We start from the raw sequence: 26,201 nt of genomic DNA on the forward strand, positions 1-26,201 counted from the left end.
GCAAAATTCCCACAGGTCACAGGGGTGTTGGAGCCTATCCCAGTTGTCATAGAGTTGGGATACACCCTGGATAGCTCATCTGTTCTGGCTGTATCCCAAGATATAGAATTAGACTACCTGGGCAAGGGATTTCACTCTCAAAGTGCTTCTTGTTTATTTTGCTTGCTTGTTTGTTTGTTTTGTTTGGTAATTTCTTTATTTGGTTATTGTCATTTGTAACCATTTATCTTGCCCAGACGCACTTTACTTAATGTGTCAGTCGAATAAAACTGCCCCTATATCATGTACTGTCAGATGAGTTACTGCTATTTAAACTGAACACTTTTTAAGATAGTTTTACTTTCAATCAACTACGCAAGCTTTAACAAATCATTCAGCTGAGGGGTATAGCTCAGTAACATATCCATGTTGTGGGCTTTTGTAATTACTGGGAAATGATAATAATACAATAATAACAATAATACAAATATATATAAAAATTAGAATTTGTATCACTTAATTATATTTGTTCTCTCTTAAAGGGGAAATTAAATCCTACACATGACACATGAATTTAAGAAAAACACAGACAGTGTTACATCTCTGTCAGCTTTTAAGAGCAGGGCTCAGTGATGTAAATTAACCTTTATGTGCGTTTCATTTTCCCTTTAAATCCAGCCAGCAGTTCATTTGACTAATCCTGCTTTTCATATTAGTACTTTGCTTGCTCTCCCAAGTGCCTACCAGGTTTCCCTTCACTTGTCACCCTTTGTCCTCTGACAGGAATTAAAAGCTATATGAAATGGAATTTAATGTACTGTTTATAGACATCAGCAATGTCAATAGATGCATATTTTAGATGGGAAATCTGCCAAAGCTGGAAATTAAGCATGGGACTTGGCTGATTTTGTACCTTTCTGCAGTCTGTCCTCACGAAAGGAAAAACAGGCCTATAAATTCTGGTGTTAGGTAGAGCTCTTTCTGTCTCTCCCTCTTTCTATCCCTCTCTTTGTCTCTCTTTCCCCTCTCTTTACTTCTACAGGCTTGACAGGAGGACAAGAGACTGTTGTCATAGTGAAGTTGGAAGAGTTATCTCCTATTACTGGTAGATGTCCAGAAGGTGCAGAAGATGAAATATGAGCCAGACACAGTACTTACTTAGTACTTAGTTCCTCCTACGCCGAGCGGCGCATCGGGCAGCTAGTGATCTCCATCGATGTCGGTCAGCAGCGACTGCTTCAGCTTCGTCCCAGGCAATGTCGACAGTTCTCAGATCGTCCATAAATGTTCGACGCCATGTGGTCTTTGGTCGGCCTTGCTTTCGCTTGCCAGACACAGACCTAAGGTCAAAAATGGAGGACCAAGTTTAAACCGTAGGCCTTCTCCCAGCTATATTGACCAATCACATTAATAGTGTGTTTTTATGACACATAATAAAAGTGTTTACTCCCTGGGTGTGGTGTTCTTGTGTTCATTCAGTTTGTTGAACGGAGGAAGAGACATAGTGCTGTTATTAATTTGAACCTTCAATCGTTTAATTAATAGAGGAAAATTTATACTTTGAGTTTCTTTATCTTCTCTAATAAAATGAATTCAACAAGACCTGCAGAACATTTAGGTTCAGTGGCTGATATGCAAACTTTATACAAATTATTTAAGCAAATCGTGTTTAAATACTTTTTTCTTTCACTTTCAGTAGTGTAACACTTAAATGCAACTGGCATATAGTTCAGTATCCTATTTATCTATTTATATAGATACAGACAATATTTTTACTTTACCTGAGGATGAGTCACATCCAACCAAGAAAAGGAGAACAATGAGCAAACACCTGGGACAGTGTTGTGCTCTCAACTTTGGGCCATACAGACTCTGGTAACCCCACCATTTCTCCCCATCACTCTCTGAAAAGATCCCTGCTCATCATCCTTGATGGGGCCATTTAAGAACTGTAAACTAGATTTTCACACAAGAATAATGACCTGATGAGAGCCATATCTAGTCTTGCACCCAAATCTAGCACATTTTTAGATCCCACCCTGTTGCACCCTCTGGCTGTGATGGCTGGTACTGTAGCAGATGTTGTAAATCTGAAAAATGAAGTTCTTGTGGCAAAACAGATGCTGCTCAAAAAATATTCAAAGGAAACAGACCTGTCCACTGTGTGTAAAGTCCTACAGGAGTACAAGGTAATCTTTCCTAAATTGTGTGTAACAGCCCTGGTAATTGGCGTGTCTTCAGCATTGTGTGAGAGTTTATTCTCCACTTTGTCAATGGGTCCTAACCAGAGATGGGCAGTAACGCGTTACTTGTAACGCGTTACTGTAATCTGATTACTTTTTTCAAGTAACGAGTAAAGTAAGGGATTACTATTGCAAAATCGGTAATTAGATTACCGTTACTTTCCCGTAGGAACGCTGCGTTACTGCGTTACTAAAACCGTGATTTTTTTGCGAGAATGTCTCATGACAGTGACGTAAGCGAGTGCGCCGTTGGTGACAACAATGGATCATATATCGATTGTGGGAGAGAGTATGAGCGTGCAGCGTTTAAAGCGTGGAAGTACTGACCTTACTTTGAGTTTGATTCCATAAAAAGTGACAAAAACATTAGATTACATTAAAAGATTAAAACTAATAAAACAAGTTAAAAAAAGAGACTTTTCCATTTGATTAACAATTTTTCCACAGAAAAACTAGCTTTACAGCCAAATACTGCATTAGCGGGCAACATATTGCACAAAAACAAAGTTGCAACTTATACTTCAAGTACATACTGGCGATACAACCATAACAGGAGATGTGGACAATATTTTCTCCAACAGGACACCATAAACTGCGTGCCAATATGTTTCCCTTCTTTTTTCTCACTCGCTTTCTTGACTGAGCGGACTTCCTGTTCAATAAAGTATTTTTTCAAAATAAAGCCGTTTCTAAAGTGCATTGCTTGAAGCAACCACATTATGTGTAAACACATAATGAATAACAACTGACTGAGAATTATATTTTAGTGATACAACATTTTACAACTTTTAGTGATAACCGAACACACACTGTGTGCTGTCAATCTTACATGCTGCACAATAATGTTTAATATTTAGTATTTACTGTTATATTCACATAGATTATCGTGTTGATGTTGTTTATTATATTGCTCTCTTTTTTTTTTGCTTGTTTTCTTTTTGTTTCTTTCGCAACAGGTGATCCAGGTGATTGATATATGTATTTGTCTGTTTGTTTTGTTGGTTTGTTTTTTGCTCTTTATCACCGTTCCTCTTTTCCGCTGTTTTTCTTTCCCTACCTCTCTTTCGTTCTCCCTTTTCTTTCCCCCAGTCATGTCTGTCCCGTGTGTAGCAAGTGAAAATAAAATAAAATAAACAATAAAACCAAAGGTGGATCAAATAGACCAATGCGGCAAGGCCGGGATGGTCCATTTGGTAAAGTAAATCTGTTGGGCATCTTTCTTTGCCTTTAGACAGCAATTCCGATGGCAAAAGAACCAAACGGTAGAGTTTGTTTTAAAGGCCTGGATCGATATTTTATTTTATTTTATTTTATTTATTTATTTTATTTCTTTATTCTATTTTTCAGATTCATTTTTCAAGACTTGGTCAACTGACTTTTTTTTTATGACTTGGCCTACCCTTTTTATTTTTTTTTAATATTGGCAATAGTGACAAATGTTATTGTTGGGTTTGGATATATTTGATATAGGTAATTGAATTAAGGTAAATGTTTTTAGTTGTTATAATCTGATGAGGAATATTTTATTTTATTTTTTGTTGCTTTATTTTTCAGTTTTCCCCTGAGGGATTGCCACCTTAATGTGGTCAGGGGGTTTGTGTGCCTCACTGACCCCTTAACAGCTAGACCAGCAGAAGCTTAGCCTTCAGTTGGGAAACCCAAGTGGAACAGGTCTTAGGGTAGAGGCCTGACAAAGTGCAATCCAGTTACATAACAAAAACAGTTATCCAGAGCACCCCACCCCTTCCCTGCCTCCGTTACATTTCTGCCTGCCCCCTCATATGCCTGTCTAGAACCAGCCCAAAAAACTAATGTTATTGTACTTGGCCCTAAAAATCTTAGAAATATGGTATCTAATCAGGTAAGTACTCTGGGTGGCATTACTTTGGCCTCCTGTGAGGGTTAGGAGTCATTTTTGACCTGTATATGTTCTTCAATGAACATATTAAACAAATGTAGGACTGCTTTCTTCCATTTGCACAATATCTCTAAAATCAGAAATATCCTGTCTCAGAGTGATGCTGAAAAACAATTTTTTGTGTTTATTACTTCTAGATTGGACTACTGTAATTCCCTATTCAATTCAATTCAATTCAATTTTATTTATATAGCGCCAAATCACAACAAAAGTCGCCTCAAGGCGCTTCATAGATACAGAGAAAAACCCAACAATCATATGACCCCCTATGAGCAAGCACTTTGGCGACAGTGGGAAGGAAAACCTCCCTTTTAACAGGAAGAAACCTCCGGCAGAACCAGGCTCAGGGAGGGGCGGCCATCTGCTGCGACCGGTTGGGGTGAGAGAAGGAAGACAGGATAAAAGACATGCTGTGGAAGAGAGACAGAGGTTAATAACAGATATGATTCAATGCAGAGAGGTCTATTAATACATAGTGAGTGAGAAAGGTGACTGGAAAGGAAAAACTCAATGCATCATGGGAATCCCCCGGCAGCCTAAGTCTATTGCAGCATAACTAAGGGAGGATTCAGGATCACCTGGTCCAGCCCTAACTATATGCTTTAGCAAAAAGGAAAGTTTTAAGCCTAATCTTGAAAGTAGAGATAGTGTCTGTCTCCCGAATCCAAACTGGAAGCTGGTTCCACAGAAGAGGGGCCTGAAAACTGAAGGCTCTCCCTCCCATTCTACTTTTAAATACTCTAGGAACAACAAGTAGGCCTGCAGAGCGAGAGCGAAGTGCTCTAATAGGGTGATATGGTACTACAAGGTCATTAAGATAAGATGGGGCCTGATTATTTAAGACCTTGTATGTGAGGAGCAGGATTTTGAATTCAATTCTGGATTTAACAAGAAGCCAATGAAGGGAAGCCAAAACAGGAGAAATATGCTCTCTCTTTCTAGTCCCTGTCAGGACTCTTGCTGCAGCATTTTGGATTAGTTGAAGGCTTTTCAGCGAGTTTTTTGGACATCCTGATAATAATGAGTTACAGTAGTCCAGCCTGGAAGTAATAAATGCATGAACTAGTTTTTCAGCGTCACTCTGAGACAGGATATTTCTAATTTTAGAGATGTTGCGCAAATGGAAGAAAGCAGTCTTACATATTTGTTTAATATGTGCGTTGAAGGACATGTCCTGGTCAAAAATGACTCCAAGGTTCCTCACAGTGTTACTGGAGGCCAAGGTAATGCCATCCAGAGTAAGAATCTGGTTAGATACCATATTTCTAAGATTTTCAGGGCCGAGTACAATAACCTCAGTTTTATCTGAATTAAGAAGCAGAAAGTTAGCGGCCATCCAGGTCTTTATGTCTTTAAGACATTCCTGCAGTCTAACTAATTGGTGTGTGCTATCTGGCTTCATGGACAGATAGAGCTGGGTGTCATCGGCATAACAGTGAAAATGTATGCTATGTCTTCTAATGATGCTGCCTAAGGGAAGCATGTATAATGTAAACAGAATTGGTCCTAGCACTGAACCCTGTGGAACTCCATAATTAACCTCAGTGTGTGAAGAGGACTCTCCATTTACATGCACAAATTGGAGTCTATTAGATAGATATGATACAAACCACTGCAGTGCAGTACCTGTAATACCTACAGCATGTTCTAATCGCTCTAATAGGATATTATGGTCAACAGTATCGAACGCTGCACTGAGGTCTAGCAGGACAAGCACAGAGATGAGTCCACTGTCAGAGGCCATAAGAAGATCATTTGTAACCTTCACTAAAGCTGTTTCTGTGCTGTGATGAACTCTGAAACCTGACTGAAACTCTTCAAATAAACCATTCCTCTGCAGATGATCTGTTAGCTGTTTGACAACTACTCTTTCAAGGATTTTTGATATGAAAGGAAGGTTGGAGATTGGCCTATAATTAGCTAAGACTGCTGGGTCTAGAGATGGCTTTTTGAGTAAAGGTTTAACTACAGCCAGCTTGAAGGCCTGTGGTACATAGCCGATTATTAGAGATAGGTTGATCATATTTAAGATCGAAGAATTAATTAATGGCAGGACTTCTTTGAGCAGTTTTGTAGGAATGGGGTCTAAAAGACACGTTGAAGGTTTGGAGGAAGTAATTATTGAAGTTAACTCAGAAAGATCAATTGGAGAAAAAGAGTCTAACTTAACATCAATGGTACTAAGAGTAGCTGTAGATAATATTACATCTGTGGGATGATTACTGGTAATTTTTTCTCTAATGATAAAAATTTTATTTGTGAAGAAGTTCATGAAGTCATTACTAGTTAACGTTAAAGGGATGGTTGGCTCAAAAGAGCTCTGACTTTTTGTCAGCCTGGCTACAGTGCTGAAGAGAAACCTGGGGTTGTTCTTATTTTCTTCAATCAGTGATGAATAGTAAGATGTTCTGGCTTTGCGGAGGGCTTTCTTATAAAGCAGCAAACTTTTTCTCCAGGCTAAATGATGATCCTCTAAATTTGTGACACGCCATTTCCTCTCCAGATTACGAGTCATCTGCTTTAGGCTACGTGTTTGAGAATTATACCACATAGTCAGGTACTTCTGATTAGAGACCTTAGTTTTCACAGGAGCTACAGTATCCAGAGTCGTACGTAGTGAGGAGGTGAAATTATTAACAAGATAATCGACCTCTGTTGGGGTAGCGTTCAGATAGCTGCTCTGCTCTGTGTTGGTACAGGGCATTGAAGATGATAACAGTGGGTGGATTATATTCTTAAACTTAGTTACAGCGCTTTCAGAAAGACATCTACTTTGATAAAGTCTACTCTTCACCGCTGTGTAATCAATTATTGTAAAAGTAAATGTTATCAGGAAATGATCAGACAGGAGAGGGTTTTCAGGAAACACTGTTAAATGTTCAGTTTCGATGCCATATGTTAAAACAAGATCTAGAGTGTGATTAAAGTGGTGGGTGGGTTCTTTTACATTTTGAGAGAAGCCAATTGAGTCTAATAACAGATTAAATGCCATGTTGAGGCTGTCATTTTTAGCATCTACATGGATGTTAAAATCACCCACAATAATTATTTTATCTGAGCTCAGAACTAAATTAGATATAAAGTCTGAGAAATCAGACAGAAACTCTGTGTAAGGCCCAGGTGGACGATAGATGATAACAAGTAAGACTGGTTTCTGAGTTTCACAGCTGGGGTGGAGAATGTTAAGCATCAGGCTTTCAAATGAATTAAAAGTCTGTCTTGGTCTTTCATTAATTAACAGGCTGGTGTGAAAAATTGCTGCCACACCGCCCCCTCGGCCTGTGCTTCGAGGTTTCTGGTAGTTAGAATGACTCAGGGGTGTTGATTCATTTAAACTAACATAATCATCCTGCTGCAACCAGGTTTCTGTAAGGCAGAGTAAATCAATTTGTTGATTAATTATTAAGTCATGTACTAACAGAGACTTGGAGGAGAGAGACCTAATATTTAATAATCCACATTTCACTGTTTTACTCTTTGGTTCAGATGTGGATACTTTATTGTTCTTTCTTTGTAATTGTTTATGTTTAAGTTGTTTGTTGCTGGTTTTTAGTTTGTTTTTTTGTCTGTTTGGGAGCTGACACAGTCTCTATGGAGATGGGTTTTTTTTGGGGGGGGGGGGGGGGGGGTAGCAGGAGGAGAGAAGCTGCAGAGAGGCGTGTAAGACTGCAACTCTGCTTCCTGGTCCCAACTCTGGATAGTCATATTTTGGGGGGTTTAATAAATTTGTCCATATTTCTAGAAATGAGAGCTGCTCCATCCAAAGTGGGATGGATGCCGTCTCTCCTAACAAGACCAGGTTTCCTCCAGAAGGTTTGCCAATTATCTATGAAGCCCACATCGTTTCTATTATCCCTATTATCAGGATGTCCTAAAAACTCTCTGAAAAGGGAGAAAGACACAATCTGTACTTTTAAAAGGAGGCTTTCCTGTTTGCTAAAGCATATATTTAGGGCTGGACCAGGTGACCCTGAATCCTCCCGTAGTTATGTTGCAATAACTGTAGGCTGCTGAGGAATTCCCATGATGCAATGAGTATTTCCACTTCAGTCAATTTACCATTCACTATGTGTCAGAAAAAATACTGTGAATTAATGTAATTTTCAATTTTAGATTTGAAGGAAATGTCTGTAAATACTGCAGATGATTTACTGTCAATCTACAGAATTTTCTGTTTTACCACAGAAAAGTCTGTGAACCTCTGTTAAAAACACAAAATCTCCTGGCAAAAAACTACCAGGTCATTTTCTGACATTTTTATGGAAGTTATTTTTACAGTTTATAGTGCTCGCTCATTCCTAGGTTAAACTCTTTTCCCAGTCTGGCGATTTGAGGAGACAGATGATGCAATTGGTCCAGCAATTTTTGGTTTGGCCTGGGATAGGTTGGTTGCTCTTGAAGCTTGTTTTTCACAGTCAGAGTAGGGTGGAAGTGAAGCTGTGGAAAATGTGTTCAAATCTGGCCCTGGATATAAGTCTGATGATGTTGACCTTGCTGGTCTGTCATTTTGCTCTGGCCTTTTTTGTCAATGTGGTCTAGACTAGTGTGGACAAGAGAGGAGGGAATTCATCAAAGTGACCCAAATAAAACTGAAAGCATGCTTATATAAAAAAACTTGGTCTAGATCAGTGGAGGAAACGGAAGAGAACCACTTTTTTATAGCACAATGGATATTCAGGTATGCTAATGTGTCAATATTGTAGGAAAAACAATGATTAAATACAACTGCCCTACATAAAACAATATAATATAAGAACAAAGAATATATATTTTACCTTAACACCATATAGTCCAATATATAGTCCATGTAGCACCACCTACCTGCTTTATTCACAGGTAGTCGGTGCAAAAAATATGACCTTCATTTGGAAACTCATAAAAATCTATTAGGGATAGCCTGACCTGTAATCAATGTGTGAAGGGGATAGAAAATGACAATATAAGTAGCTTCGGGTAGCTTCAGCTTACTCTTTGGCTGATTTTGCTTTGCCATCATTACAGTCACAGTCACACAAAAATACTTTACATACTTTGAAGTTTCATCAGAAACTTTATCGTACAGATTTTTGTCTCGTTCTTATTTTCTTTAACTTTTTCTTTTGCAAATTAAATCCAAATAACCTTCACAGAAAATCAATACATGTACTTTTGTACTTTTTGTTATTTACTGTATGTTAAAAATGTTAACTATAAGAAAAATGAAAGCTATATCCATATAACCTGTTGTCTGCTGTGTAACTCATTTCAGTCCTTGATGTTAGACTGTCCAAAAAAAATTCTGTTGTTTGTTTTAAGTCTTTAATTGGCCTTGCCCCACCCTCTTACATGTGCACTCACCCTCCTAGTCACACAGGTCAGCTAAGTTGTGAAGTTCGCTGCCATTGCATATTAGACTTGCTTCTGCATTGCGTTTTTTTTATGTACTTAAGAAACTACTTAAAGTGCTTTAAAACAGTAAAAGGCTAGGCTGGGCTGGGCTTTGCATGTCTCTGCTAATGAATGTGTGTCCTGTACTACCTGTAGAGCACGTTGGCTGAGTGGCTGGATTTCACTGACCTATAAAGAATTCATGATTAGATACTTCTTTTACTTTTCAGTAGTGAAAGACCTACATTTAAAAAGAGCCATTGTATTCCACATGGTCATTATTTGTTATAGCCATGAACTACAACATGTCTATGGAGCTGTCATGGTTTGGTGGGGATTAGTAGTGATGGCCATATGACACCAATGCTTTGATACAAACTTTGAACTGAAATTTGCATTTTCCTTGAACCACTGCTTCAGAGCTTACTTCGCTGCAGGAGGAAAACCCAACAAACAAACAGGTGGACCATGACGTCTCCTGATTGAGTCGCATGAATGGTTGAACCCATCTTTACTGCAACGGAATGCAAGATTCTTTGTAACGCCTGCTTCCCACGTAAACGTGTATTTTTGAAAGCTGGAGAAGTTGGCAGCAAGAAAAAAAAAAAAAAAAAAAAAAAAAAACCCAAGACAGTGGAAAAAAATATTGTGATTAAAAATCTTTACATCCCGTCCCATGTACATAATCATACCCCGACCTAATTACACAAGCACACCCTACCATCCCAGCACGTCCTGTTTCCCCCAGCACAATTTCTTTCAACTGCTACAATACAACTGTTTAAAGGATCAACTTACAAGTCAATCCAGCTCTCCAAAATTGTATTTGTATCAATCATAAAAAACATTGTTACATTCAGCACATAATTACTGAGACATTGTTTTGCTGTCTCCCATTTCGCCGCTAACCTATTTTCAATACAATTGAAGTAGTTAAATGCTGATTCATTGCGTCATTTGCGCATAGAAATTAATACCAAAATGCAGACTCCAAGACTGGTTTGATGAAAGGCAGCAAATCCAGGTGGCTGAAGAAAACAGGAGACAAAATCACTGAGGCAGACAATCAGTACAACATGAAAGAGAGCTTTTTCTTCTCCTACATATAAATGGCGGTTTGCAAACAACTTTTAGGTGCATTTACTGCCACCTTCTGGACTGGAGTGTGGGTTGGAGCAGTTTGTCTACAGTCATGGATACACACCTGTCGATCTTAAAAATCCAAACACTGCCCTATAAATTACATCCCCCGCATTCCTTTGAAATATGTCCCTTACCCTTAGGTGAATTCTATTTTCCTGCAATTCAGACTTCAATATTTCCCTTTCTTGCTTGTACTTATTGCACTCCAACACTAACTGCTCAAATGTCTCTTCATGTCCACAGAAGTCACAATTCCCTGTGTCATGTTATCCATCTTTTTAAGTGTGCTATTCAAGCCTGTGTGCCCAACTCTTACTCTCAAGATTATATCCTCTTCTCTTCTATGACAGAGCACTAAAGAAAACTGAGGGCTTAAATAGACATCACGCAATCATGGAAAGAGACACAGCTGGGGAAAACAAGGCGCAGGTGAACAGAATCAATTAACTAGCAAGAGGGGACGCTAAACTGAACACAACGTACATGAGATGAGAGACTATCAAAATAAAATAGGAAGCCTAAACACTGAGACACAGACTAAGACACAAACTGGACTGGCACAAACTGGACGGACCAAAGTAAAATCAAAAACAACTGATTCCTGACTAAACACGGGAGACTTAACAGAAACATAGATTATGCACAGGGAACATAGAACAAAAGAAAAAAATAACAAAGAAAACTATGAATACTAAATCAGAATGAAAACACAACCTAAGTCAAGCTAAATTATGTTAAATTTGGGCGAGGTGAGATTGATTACAGACAGAGCAACTTTACTGAAATCCCAGGTAAATCGCGGCATTTATGTTTTGCCCCATTTTTCGGATCCAAAAGATCTGACGAACCAAGTAGAATAAGTCACGTGATATTATTTACAACAGACACACAGTTACACGATGCTCCGGTTCAGTCAGCTCTGTGAAATGATTTCTCTGCCTCCTCAGATCTGGTCCCAACTCTGCCAACAACACCTCAAGCTGGCCCACTGACATCCTGAACTATGTACGAATACACAACTTCAGCTCCTGGATCCAACCAGGAAATTCTCCCTACTACTGTTTTCTTAGTTTCTTACTTTTATCAGCTCATCATCATTTGACACCATTTTTGTTTTCTGCCAGTGTGAGAGTAGCAACATTGTAATAGTAAACAGTGTAAAAACATTGCTTTACAGACTGTATTTTAGTTAATTACTTGATTGTTCTTATTGTGCTCAGTGTTCAGAGCTGATGTTCACTAGAGAGTGTTATCTGTTGTAATTACTGCTGCTATATCTGCACCTGTTTTCGCAGACAGCCCCATATGTAAACCCACTGTCAAAGTGCCTCTTGAGTATTCTTTGGTCCACTAGAGGACAGTGTTGAGCCACAAATTCAAGATTCTAGAGTCAAAGCTTTTATTGTCATGTGTCCAAAGAAAAAAGCATTTCTCTGTACAATGAAATTCTTTCTGGATAAAATGATGGATAAAAAATAGATAAAATACAAATAGTATTAATAAATAAGATCTTGTTTGTTTTTTTTTGTTTTTTTGCAAGGTTATCTGTAGTGACAGGCATCCTTTCCTGTGTTAGGACTTCTGGAAGTTCATAGAAGGCATTGTTGCCCAAACCAGGAATTTCAAGACCAGCAAGGATCATTCAGCAGGGACTCATTCGGGTGGCTAATGTGGCCAACAGTAATGTCATGGTCAACATCCCTCAGGCCTCTCCAACCAGCCTAAAGGGCTCTTCAGTCTCACCCAACTCTAGTGTCAATGACTCTCCAGCCAGCCGGCAGGCAGCTGCTAAACTTGCACTACGTAAGCAATTGTAGAGACAACCTTTTCTTGATCCATCGTTTTGTAACAGAAAGTGAGTGTCAGCGGTTGGGTGGAGGCGAGGAAGAAGGAACCCAAACGCAGGACTCGCAGGTAGGTGACGATTTATTATAAGGAGTGGATGAACAGAACAAAGGGAGAAAATGGCTGGCTGGACGACTGACTGAAGCACTGACTGACTAACTGAACATACAGACAGAGAGACAACATCACAATAACATCAATGACACGACATTGGACTGGTTGAACTGAGGGACATAAATACACAGGCTGAGTGATGAGAGATTAGAACCTGGTGAGTACACAGCTGAACATAATGAACTAATGATAAACGGGAAGAGGAAGGAACATAATGCACATGGACCAAGGCTAACACAATAAAACAGGAAGTGGAACAGGCAGAAGATAAACAGTGAACGTGAACTGAAAATACTGGGTCACCGACCCAGGAACCCTGACAGTACCCCCCCCTCCAAAGGCCGGCACCCGACGGCCAAAAGAGAAAGAAAAAAACCAGAACAGGGCGGGCGGAGGGGGCCCAGGACGGAGGGACGGAGTCCACACCGAGACAGTTTCAGGTGGGCGCCCCCGTGGCCCGTGGCCGAGACGAGACAGTTCAGGTGGGCGTCCACGCGGCCCGTGGCCGAGACGAGACAGTTCAGGTGGGCGTCCACGCGGCCCGTGGCCGAGACGAGACAGTTCAGGGGGCCGACCGCGCGGACGGCAACGGCGACAGCACTGGTCCGGGGGCCGACCGCGCGGAAGGCAACGGCGACAGCACTGGTCCGGGGGCCGACCGCGCGGAAGGCAACGGCGGCGACGTGGACACGGTTCGGGAGGCCGGCCGTGCGGAAGGCAACGGCGGCCACTCAGGCGAAGGCGGTCCGGGGGCCGGCCGTGCGGAAGGCAACGGCGGCCACTCAGGCGAAGGCGGTCCGGGGGCCGGCCGTGCGGAAGGCAACGGCGGCTCTCCAGTGTTAGGCGTGCTGGCCATGGCCTGGTGGGCACAGGACCAGACGAGGCAGGACCAGGCGACGACGGGGCCGGACCAGGCGAAGCACAGGCTGGAGCTGCAGCAGGCGAAACAAAGGACGAAGACTCTGAGGCCGGGCCAGACGAGGACGAAGACTCTGAGGCCGGACCGGGCGCGGAGGCAGCTGGCTGGAGACAGGCAGCTGGCTGGAGACAGGCAGCTGGCTGGAGACAGGCAGCTGGCTGGAGACAGGCAGCTGGCTGGAGACAGGCAGGGCCAGTAGGCGCGGAGGCCTCTGGCTGGAGACAGGCAGCTGGCTGGAGACAGGCAGGGCCAGCAGGCGCGGGGGCCTCTGGCTGGAGACAGGCAGGGCCAGCAGGCGCGGGGGCCTCTGGCTGGAGACAGGCAGGGCCAGCAGGCGCGGGGGCCTCTGGCTGGAGAGCGGCAGGGCCAGCAGGCGCGGGGGCCTCTGGCTGGAGACAGGCAGGGCCAGCAGGCGCGGGGGCCTCTGGCTGGAGAGCGGCCGGGCCAGCAGGCGCGGGGGCCTCTGGCTGGAGAGCGGCCGGGCCAGCGGGCGCGGGGGCCTCTGGCTGAGGAGCGGCCGGGCCAGCGGGCGCGGAAGCCCCTGGCTGAGGAGCGGCCGGGCCAGCGGGCGCGGAAGCCCCTGGCTGAGGAGCAGGAAGGCTCACAGCTGGCTCTGGGTGCTGTGGCTGCAGGTCCGGGAACTGAACAGGATGGTAGACCAGCGACTGGGAAACAGGGGGCGACTGGACTGACTGGACAGGGGACTGAGCTACAGGAGGTGACTGGAGGACAGGAGGGGACTGAGCTACAGGAGGTGACTGGAGGACAGGAGGGGACTGAGCTACAGGAGGTGACTGGAGGACAGGAGGAGACTGGACAGCAGGTGAGGGAACTGACTGGAGGGAAAGCTGAACAGCAGGTGAGGGAACTGACTGGAGTGGAGATGCTAAGGGAGGAACAGAGGCAGGCGTGGCTGCTGGCTGAGCTACAGATTGAGCTAGTGACGGAGATAAAATTACGGCTTGGGCTCGTAAGGCTGGTGCCTGGGCAGGGGACAGTTCAGCTAATCTAACTAGGGATAGTGCGAGGGCGTGAAAGGCTGGGTCAGGAGGTGGATGAAGTGGTGAAGTAGCAGGTGGACCGGTTAGCTCCTCCAAGCCTCCAGGGAGGTTCTGGTTGCCCTCAACCTGGGCGCTGGGACGGGCACGGAAGGTGGCTGGACACCAGTCACCCCCACCTGAGAAACAGAAGCGGGTGTGGAGGTAGACCGGGTCGCAGCTGCCCTCCTCCTGGGAGCTGGCACTGGTGTGGGCGTAGACTGGGCCCCTGTGCTGGTGGGAAATGGCTGAATACTGGGTGTGGAAATAGTGACAGTGTGTGTGTTACTGGCAGGTTTATTGGAGATTGTTCTGATTTTTCTGCCACCACTATTTACAGTCTTTGGGGGAGCAGAGCAGAACAAATCTTCCCAGTCCACAGAATCCTCCAGGAGGGAAACATCCCATGAATGAGAGATGGGTTTATTGTGCGTTTTAAGTGAATAATCAGATGGTGAGTGCGAAAAACAGTCACTGGAGCTCACCATCGGGAGTGGCTGAAAGTAGTCCGTTCTATGGCGGCGTGTGCGCCGCTTTCTCTGGGAAGCGGAAGCGGCCGGGGAAAACAGCAGAGCCTCTGGCGCGGTAGCCTCCGTTGAGCCGAGGTGGGAGGCGTAGCCGTTGTGCCGCGGCGATGGTGGAGGTCCAGCGGATGAGGCGGCGGGTGTGGGAGCGAGGAGCGGAGTGGCGAGAGAGGGAGTGGCCGAAGCGCGGCGTGGAACGTCCACTCTCCACGGCAAATGCTCCGGTACAGGTGAGGCAGCAGGTGGGGGAACGCGGCGTCTCCGAGGCCCGCCCAGAGCCAAGCGAGTGCCCTCGAAGACGTGCTCTCGCTCCGCGTAGAGCCGCTGTCTCTCCTTGAGCTTTTCCGCCCACAAGGAGAGCGCTACCTCCTGCCGCTCGTAGAGGTCCGAGTCCGCTGGGTTCCAAACGTGTCTTCGTGGCACGGGTCGTGTCATTCTGTCAGCGGTTGGGTGGAGGCGAGGAAGAAGGAACCCAAACGCAGGACTCGCAGGTAGGTGACGATTTATTATAAGGAGTGGATGAACAGAACAAAGGGAGAAAATGGCTGGCTGGACGACTGACTGAAGCACTGACTGACTAACTGAACATACAGACGGAGAGACAACATCACAATAACATCAATGACACACATTGGACTGGTTGAACTGAGGGACATAAATACACAGGCTGAGTGATGAGAGATTAGAACCTGGTGAGTACACAGCTGAACATAATGAACTAATGATAAACGGGAAGAGGAAGGAACATAATGCACATGGACCAAGGCTAACACAATAAAACAGGAAGTGGAACAGGCAGAAGATAAACAGTGAACGTGAACTGAAAATACTGGGTCACCGACCCAGGAACCCTGACAGTGAGTTTGCCCACAGGTTTTAGCCTTTGCATATGCTCTGAACAGACACTAGCTGAACTGTCAAAATCTAAAATTGCATATATCTGTATGACATGACTACCTTTAACGGACTTTATTTGAACTGGCAGAATGGAAAGCAAACCACTGTCTCTTCTGGCCCCTGTATGACCACATGTTTTTATAGGAGTTATATTCTTCTGTGTGGATTCTGGATTCTGGACTTAAACTATTTGTGTCTCTGTTATCAATATGGAGGACAGTGAGATGACCTTTACCACATGTCCTACATGTCAAACACTTGTACAGTCTTTACTTATGTGCCTAGCACATAAGCAACCAAAACACAGCCCTTTCTTCTTTAGAAAAAGCATTATGTCTCTGTGCTTCTTCCGCTGAAACTGTTGGCACTCCTCCAGTGTGTGTTGTTGAGTACAGCAGACAAAAGATGCCTTTACTGTAAAGTCATGGTTTGTTGTGGTAATTAACCTTCCTGTGCTGTAAGTTTTATCCATGTTCATGGGTGTGACTGTAGAAGCAAAGCTGTTCCCTTTAATTTGTTTGGTTGGGTGTAACTTCCTTCGGTTTGTTGTTGACCTTTCAGACAGGGATTGTTGATCTTACATTCTGAATGTCCCCAAATAAAGGACCCAAAAGAATTTGAAAATTTTTAGAATTTTTCAGTATATCATATGCAAAGGCTCCATTTCTCTCTCATTTTGTATGGCAGTTTGCATAAAATGATTTTCATGTTCTTTGGCATATCCAGTTCCTGCATACATTGCAGGGTTTTCATGACATTACAACTCCCATGTAAGAACAGAGAATGAGCTTTCAATGATTTCACATCTTCTTTTTTAATGGCAGGCCAGGATAATGTCTTTTCAATGTACGCAGTTGCGAGTTTATATTCATTTCCAGTGTTCTTTGAGCATTTGCTTTGCTTGTATATAGCCTTTTCCTGCAGCCATATATTGGCAACTGTGTACTAGCTCTCTTGGCTGTCATGTTGTAAACTGTTCCAAACAATACAGTACAATACAATACAATTTTTTCCACTCCTTGTTCAAACGCGCCGATGAAAGAGATGTACTGAAGAGGATCACCATTGAATACAGGGATTTTCCTAGATGGTATAGATCAGGGGTCTGCAACCTTTAACACCCAAAGAGCCACTTGGACCCGGTTTCCACGCAAAAGAAAACACTGGGAGCCGCAAATACTTTTTGAAATCTAAAATGAAGATAACACTGTATATATTGTTTTTTACTTTTATGCTTTGTGTGAACAACTAAAGTAAGTAAGTAAAGTTTATTTATTAAGCGCTTTTCACAGACAGGCAGTCACAAAGCGCTGTACACAAATATTAAAATAAACAATACAATCAATAGACATTATACACAATGTAAAAGATCAAATGTAAATAATGTAAAGAATATAAAATACGTAGATCAACAAAAGGCTTGTTTGAACAGAAAAGTTTTTAACTGCTTTTTAAAAGAATCCATAGAGCAAATAAGGTGTGTTACTTATGAAATCCATGAAGTGCTGCAGAGAAAATTACATTTTATTTATGTAATTAACACATTTTGAACTCTTAAAGAAATATAACAAAAAGGAAAGACACCCAGCTGAACTAAAATGATCCAGCAAACAAAAACTGTTGTGTGCCACCCTTATATCGCCTTTGGGCTTTTGGAGCCTTGACCTGACTTTTAAAAAGTAATTGGAAAAAAAGCTCTATGCTGCTAACAAATATATATATATATATTTGCAAAATTCTGCCTAAATATGTATTTTACCTGGTTAATGTGTGTGGCGGGGCGTGGTCTGCAGCGCCGCTGCAGGGGAGGCGACGCACCTGAGCGGCACCCGCGATCACGCCTCGCCGCCTTAAAGTCTGTGCTCTCTCTGCTGTTGTATGGAACGCCAGGACTGCCATAATGAATTAATTAAATACACCATTAAATAATTAATTAAATGTGGCAATAATTAATTAAAATTGGAATTAATTAATTAAATAAATAGTTATGACACATGTAATTAATTAATTATTGACACATTTAATTAATTATTTATGTATTTCACATTTTAATTAATTATTGACACATGTAATTAATTAATTATTGACACATTTAATTAATTATTTATGTATTTCACATTTTAATTAATTATTGACACATTTCATTAATTATTGACACATTTAATTAATTATTTAATGATATATTTATTTATTTCATTTTGGCAGTCCTGACGCCTGGCTCTCATCATGAAATAATTTTATCTGTCAGCCTCACCCATCAAACTCAGGGGGCGGGGTTAACGCTGATCGAGTCAAAACCATTGCTTTGGCCTGGTGGCCATTGTTTCTAGCACACAACAACCGGCATGTGGAAGCTAACAGAACTGAGCTTTGAAAAACCCTGTTTGTGTGTTACCAAATACCGTTTTAATATTTTTTTAGCCGAGAATGTAGTGGTTTAATCTTCATGTGTCTGGTCGGTTTGTCAAGATACAGCCTCTTTGCAAAAGTGTTTCGATGATTTCGGAGATGTCTGCCCAGTCTCACGGCAAAGCGTGGGATAGACCCGCTCGCCTCGCAAGCAATCCCACCGACAAAGCGCAGGCCCCGGTACACAGCTGTAGTAACCCCCGCTGACTTCTTTTACTGAGGTTATATTTATCGATGTTTTATTTCCTGATGTTCTTATGTGTCCTACGTGTTTCAGTCGCCAATTCTGAATTATAACTAACATTAAAAACATGTTTAAGGAGGAGAGAGAGCAAATAAATCTGTTTAACATCTGATCTTTGGGTTTTTGTTCAGTAATCAGCGTGACCTGTGTATAAACGCATAAAAGAGATAACGTTGGTGTTTCCGTCATGTAGTAACTGCTGGCTTTAACTGTACAAAGGTTGTTCGACACTATGAAACACATACAGACTTCATGATGTTCGGCTAATATTTTTATTGTGAATATTAATCATGCTGACCTCGCTCTGTACACCACGCAGCGAGGTCAGCATATCCACGATATCCTCAGCTCCATGAGTTAACACAAAGTTTCCCAGCTGACTATCTAACTGCCAACTATTCCAGAGACGTGAAAATATACAGCATAAAGAAAAGTGTAAGAGACTCAGCAGCAGATTAGAATAACAGTTATACATTTAATAAATCACCAAATGAATCCAAGAAACGAGCAAACCTGTTCCGACAATTTGAATTTGTATTCCCTCAGCTGCAGACTCGCTGCTGTTTAAATGTTTGAAAAGGAAGATTAGATATAAAAAACGTCAAACATAGACTCAGTCTGCCTTCACATTTGATATGAGGCCAGCACGTATAGTGGCCTCAGCAGGCTATTACTGAAATACACGTGCTATATCATAAACTATGATATAAATAGGGAGGTCCTATTAACATGTTTAGTTTTAAAGGACACCTTCCTGCCTTTAGTCTCATTCATGAGCAGTATTAGTTTTCTTCTAACATCCAGAAGTCTGCACGATGTGTTTCATAGTTTGTAACAAGCCTTTGACAGGTAAACATAACATGACCGAAAAAGCAAAAAAAAAGCAAAAAAAAGAGAGAGTGGTTCATTTATGTCTGATGTGATTATTCCTCCCTAAATATCGTCGGTGAAGTTTGCCATGCATGTCAGATTTTCCTGCGCATTTTTATACCTCTGCCAACAGAGAGAGAAAAAAAATCACATTCTAACAGACAGCTGGTGCTTAGAATACAGTTGAATAACTATTAAAAAACAGATGATATTTAGATGATAGTTCAGTCTAACACATGTGCCAGTGAACCATTAAACGTCTGTGAAACTATGCAGTTATGAAACGTAACTTTAACCTCAGCCAAACCGATTTGCTCAGTTGTAAATAAAACAGCGAAGTAAACGTGACCCGACAGACAGAACCTGAGTGAATGAAGTCCAGCGTTTAACCACTGAGAGCTAAAACTCAGCTGAGGTTTGAAAGCTGTGTGCCGGTGATTGGACATCAGCCGCTGATAAAGCTGGCTCGCCTATAAAGTGCTCTGTAAGGAAACAAGCTCCAGCAGCTCTGCGCTCGGGGAAAATACTATATTTACTTATCTTGTGCAGAAAAATGCGCTGACATTGCGTTATATCGAGCACCGGCTGCCCAGTTAAACTGTGACTATCACCAGGTAACTAGGCGTGTTTCTTGAATTAGCAGCAGGTGTTAAACAGCTGACAGATGAGGAGGAGGATGCATGCAGGTAAACTGAGGGTCTGCTGAGCTGATCGCTGGTTTCGTGAGAAAAATGTCAGCTCGTTCTTTATGTTACAGAAGCACAGAGACACAAGACCAGGCGGAAAGAGACGATCGTTCGGTGAAAATGAGAATCTGCGAATGCAACATGTGGAACACGGAGAGTGGAATATGTAAACAAACCGGTTAACGTAACCCCCTCGGTGCACTCTGCATGCTAACTGTTAGCAGAGCTAGTGAAATCTCTGAAAACATCTGAGCACTTTTGCAAACATGTTCTATGTTGACAACCTGACCAGACATACGGCGCGACATTCGCGGCTAAAACACTGTTAAAAGTGTAGCTGGTGACAGAAAAACGGGGTATTTTAAAACTACACCACCACCATTGCTGCTTGTGATTTGATCTGCATTCTGGGATACCTGCCTGCCCCAAGTCTACACAAGCAATCGATTATCTAGGATCGACCTGTTTTGACTTACTTTGCACGGCAACCAATCAAATGTTAGAGAAGCTGCATGGGCAGCGTTAACCCCGCCCCCTGAGTTTGATGGGTGAGGCTGACAGATAAAATTATTTCATGACGAGAGCCAGGCGCCAGGACTGCCAAAATGAAATAAATAAATATATCATTAAATAATTAATTAAATGTGTCAATAATTAATTAAATGTGTCAATAATTAATTAAAATGTGAAATACATAAATAATTAATTAAATGTGTCAATAATTAATTAATTACATGTGTCAATAATTAATTAAAATGGGAAATACATAAATAATTAATTAAATGTGTCAATAATTAATTAATTACATGTGTCATAACTATTTATTTAATTAATTAATTCCAATTTTAATTAATTATTGCCACATTTAATTAATTATTTAATGGTGTATTTAATTAATTCATTATGGCAGTCCTGGCGTTCCATACTGTTGTGTTGTCGGGCTGTGAGCTGAAAAGCTACAGCCGGCTGTGTGCGTACAGCAACCGTGTGTGAAAAGTGGTCAATAAAGAGATGCTGAAAAGCCTGTTCATGCAAACATCGTCGGGTCTGCCGTGATATGTTTACAACGGGACTTCTGCTCCTGAACCTCTGCGCACAGCGGCTGCAAATCGGGGTTGTACGAAGTCACTTTCATCTTTACGCAGGACTGTAAGCTGTCATCTGTGAGGCGTGAGTGGTGTTTGTTTTAACATAGTTCATGGTGGAGCTGCTGACATAATGTGGATCCGAAGATCCATAACTGGCCTACCTGGGGTCGAAAGTCTCGATAAATACACGGCGTTTCGGCGGGTACACCGGCTTCCGCGAGTGTGACACTTATTTTGAGCAGTGAAAAAATAATAAGATATAATTTTATTTTTATATTTCAAAATCACAATAATCTTCCGATTTAGAACTACAAGTTAAAAAAAGAACTAAACACAAATAAAATACACTTCAGCGAAATACTTCTAATTTATTTTCCCAAACCACGCGGAGCGCCGCAGTATAAGGACAAAAGAGTCGCATGCGGCTCCAGAGCCGCAGGTTGCCGACCCCTGGTATAGATTGTAGCAGCCTTGGCATCAAGAACGACAGAAGAGTCTCTAACGGGTGCAGCCATTTATTTCCTCTCCACACACGGCTGATTCTCTTGACATTCAGCACCGTGAAAACTATAAAATAAGAAAAAGTTGATACCGTACAGTACTTTTTGAACTAATAACAATGAGCAATAACAACAATGAGCTTAAGTTAATTCAGGTAAGTTCAAAACAAGTAATTCTGAGATATACAGTCACAGATTAAATAAAACAAAAGGGGTTACTTCAAACAGCATCAAGGGGTTACACAGTTCAGTTAAATAAAATATAACAACAGATCACCTCTCATCACATACCTCAGTCCGCTTGCCAACTGCCCTGTTACTGTAAAACCTTAATAAACCACGGTGAAGCAAAATGTCTTGTGCTTAAGACTCTATGTGAAAGTTAAAATATATATGTTCAGTGCACATAGAGATATAGAGTATATAGTTACATAGTTATACATATCATACAAAAATCCTCCACACGGAGAGTATCCTGTCAAACTCCATCACAGTGTGGTACGGGAACTGCACCACTCAGGACAGAAAGGCTTTCCAGCGTGTCATTAAAATGGCACAACTCATCTGTGGAGTACCCCTCCCATCACTACAGGACATTTACAACACTTGGGTCAGGAAAAGGGGTTCATCAAGGACCGCACCCACCCACAGCACACATTGTTCACACTCCTGCCATCTGGCAGATGCTGCCTAAATGTGAAAGCGAGGAGCACGAGACTAAAAAACTGTTTCTATCCACAGGCCATCAGGCTACTAAATCTCTGACTTACTGTCGAACTGTAATTATCCATAACTGTAAATCTGTTGTGTGAAGGGAACCTGCAAGGTAAGAATTACATTGCTCTGCATAACCATCTGTATTTTGCAGTGTACATCACAATAAGCTTCTTGACTCTTGAATCTTTAGTTTACTACCTTTTGTTTCCGAGTCCTGCATTTGGGTCCTACCTCTGCTTGCCACACAGCACCACCATGAGCAGCAAGTGTTTTTGTCACAAAATGTACTTGATAATGAGGGTCGGAAACTGCAATAACATCTCTCAGGAGTCCCAAAGGCCGAGAGGTGTAGCTCTCTTCACTACAACACAGACACAGGTCGGTTCTTTGAAACAGGGGTTTATTACTTGGGCTTTCTCTGCTCTTTAGTTATACCATCGAGTCTTCAGGCCTTAACCCCAGTACACCATTATGCCAATACACAGTGAGAACTGTTTAAATTGAGTGAACGGTACACACACATTAGCAATTTTACAGTACATATATTTAGTCCAAACATAAAATAAAGACAGAAATACCTCGTTGACCGCTTGTCCTGAAAAGAGGTCCTGATGTCTTTGTGTTACTTTGCCTTGATTTCAATAAACCTTTAGTTTAGCTTAGCAGAGCTTCATGAGTGACATCTGCTCGCCCGCAGTCCAAGAAAGAAATATACTCTCTCATTGTACTCTCTCTTGTATAATCTCGCTAAGGGTGTTCTCATGAGACATTAGCCCTTACACATTACACATATACATTTTAAATGAAGACATTTTTAACATGAAATTACATATTCATGAAATTACACAATCCATGATAAATCAGTCATCCACATCATGAGCTCTAAATAGAACATTGTTTAACAGCATTTACAAGAGGCAATGAGAAGCCTGGTATGCCAGACTGCTAGACCCTGCTACGTATGTGTCAAGAACAGGGTCCCAGGTGCTCCACACTATATCTGTGCAGTTTTATCTCAAACGACTGCATGATTCCAGAGAACTTAAATGACCTTTATGCTCAAATGAAACAGGTTCAATAGAATGCGATGACATATCAAAAATTCAGTGAAAATCTTTGTGTTCTCATGAAAATCTAAGTGTTTCTTCTTCTTCCTCACCTACTAAACATTTGTGCAGATGTTCATCTGTTTAATGTCAAACTGCTGCCATACTCTTGAGAAATTAAAGCACAACTCTGCTCAAATTGAATAATTTGAAAGGAATGTGATAACTTAATAAACAAAAAATTACAAAACAATCATATCTGATATCACATATGATAACAGATATGAAATTCTGTTATCATAATGATATGAAATTCTCAATGAATTTCTCTTTTTTGTGACTCACACTACAAGCTTAAAAATTGTCATCTCAAACCGCTGCAATATTCTTTAGAAAATAAAAAACAATTATGCTAATTTCATTATATCATTCTGCTAAAAAGTTTATTAATATTCCTTATCACAATGTTCCTTTCCAGTTTTGAAGATCAGTTCATTTTATTTCAATCAATAACTTTTTTTGTTCATTCCTATTAACACAAACTTGCCAACATGATGTTTTTTACTTTTCACATACATTATATACCATATGGAGTACAGTTGAATGTTTATCATTTAGTCCTGTGTACAGAAATGGTTGCAGAACTTGAGAAACCGGAGATGAACTTAACAGCTTGAATGTTTCATCAAAACACAGATGCAAAATCAGAGGAACACTGGAGCCAGGAATAGTTTTGCACTCCTTGCTCTGTGTTCCCAAGTTTTTGTTCTAGGGAAAATTGCGGAGTGCAAAAAATTGGAAACAAGTAACGTAAAATTATGACGATAGGACATGACAAAGGACAGTGGAAGATGGAGACAATAACTGCAGAATGAATAACAAGACAATGGGGTTAACTTACATAGAGGAGAACAGGAGTACTAGACAGGGGAGGGCGATAAATGCAGATGAAACCGAAACACCAAGGAACAAATCAGGATTAACTAGATGAGGGGAGTAAAATTCAATATCAAGCACTTGGACTATCAAAGTAAAGCAGGAAGTAACACAAACACACATACAGTCAACAGGAAGGGGGAAATGACTGAATGGGAGACAAATAAATAGGGAAACAGACAACCAGAGCACAAAGAGACAAGACAGATACAGGGACACAAATAGGAAACAGAAAAGAATCATAAAAGAAGGTAAGTTGGAAAAATAAAAACCAAGTAGATAAACTGCATTATAAAGAGAAACTACAGATGATATAATCAATTCTAAAGGAAACTAAACAAACCTAATATACAAAAAGCCAAACTCAAACACAATAGATTCTCAAAAACATCAGGAACATCCAGTAGACGAAAAGGAAAAACTTGAGAATAACTAACAAAGAAAACTATAAATACTAAATCAGAATGAAAATATATCTGGAGCAGATGATAAAAGGTAATATTCAAACTGAAAACTGCAACAAAGGCTAAAACTGAAAACGCTGGGTAAAAATCCCAGGATTATGACAGAAGCAAGTTTTAGATTTTAAGAAATAGATGTTAGTGACACATGCAAATTAAGAAGCTATGCAGCTACAACTACATTAGACTGCCATCAGATAGAGAGAATAATAGAAGTCACATGACCCAAAAAGAAAGTGAAAGGACATTTATAAATCCAAAGTCACACGTCATCTACACCAGTGTGAACAATAAACCAAGGGACGACAACTTCACAGCACAGTTGGACATTCAGGTACGGTAACTTTGTGTTAATAATCCAATGCAAGAAATCCAGTTATTAAATTATTAAATTGACCGGACTGAGTCATCTCTGCCATTTGGTTCAGATTAAGTTAAAAGAATGTAGTTTCTTGAAGAATTTAACGAATTTACTATTTTTTAATTTACTATCTTTTCTGTTTGTTTAATTCACAATTAGTTGATGACAAAAAAAATGGAAAAAATTATAAATATCTTGTCAGGTAAGCTTTTTTTTCATATTATATTCATTGTTGTTCATTGTTCATAACGTCCTTTGATTTAAAAGTCAAAAAAACATTTAATTTAACTTAAAATCTAATAGAACTGAACTGAATATGGAAAAATGTTGCTAACATGTTTTTACTTTGTCATATTTCAATTGCAGGAAATCGCTCACCACCTCCTCGTAAGATATTTAAAATATGATACAAAATCTCGAAGACAAAACTTGAGGCTTTTACACACCGGACGTGTAAAATCTGTGAAAATATTTCCTATCTTAAAAATATTGTTCAGACTCATCTGTTCTTTTTGCAGATGTTCACACTGACCGTTTGAGCTGAACAATTCCAGGAAATGTAAACAAAATTCCTGGACTGGAACTTTGGGCGAGGCACGATTGGTTACAGGCAGAGCAACGTTACTGAAATCCATGAGTAAAAAGCAGAATTGATGAAATTATTTATTTATTTATTTTTGCAATTCAAGATCGATTTGTCAGATTTTTTGGATCTGAATAAAATGACCTGAATAACATATAATAACTGCGTCAGACAACGAGTGCCCTCTAAACTCACACGGCACGCCTACTGAATACACAATCAAATGGAAATAGTCACGTAATACTAATTACCTCAAAAACACAGCTACACAATGCGGCTCAGTAAAATAATTTCCTGCCTCGCCTCAAACTGTC

At 41.1% G+C, this 26,201-nt stretch overlaps 1 protein-coding gene across 1 annotated transcript in view; it reads left to right on the forward strand.

Annotated features, from left to right (window-relative positions):
- LOC309700748 (interferon-induced protein 44-like) overlaps positions 1–26,201 on the forward strand; it is a 185,451-nt gene that overhangs the window by 155,063 nt on the left and 4,187 nt on the right. Inside the window, exons 5-7 of the mRNA XM_082524539.1 lie at positions 25,181–25,277; positions 25,464–25,506; positions 25,671–25,691. Coding sequence (XP_082380665.1) covers positions 25,181–25,277; positions 25,464–25,506; positions 25,671–25,691 — 161 coding nt within the window. The remainder of the gene's footprint in view (positions 1–25,180; positions 25,278–25,463; positions 25,507–25,670; positions 25,692–26,201) is intronic.

This window comes from Aulonocara stuartgranti (assembly GCF_965226115.1).
Source record: "Aulonocara stuartgranti genome assembly, chromosome: 23".
In the NCBI taxonomy this organism is placed as follows: Eukaryota; Metazoa; Chordata; class Actinopteri; order Cichliformes; family Cichlidae; genus Aulonocara; species Aulonocara stuartgranti.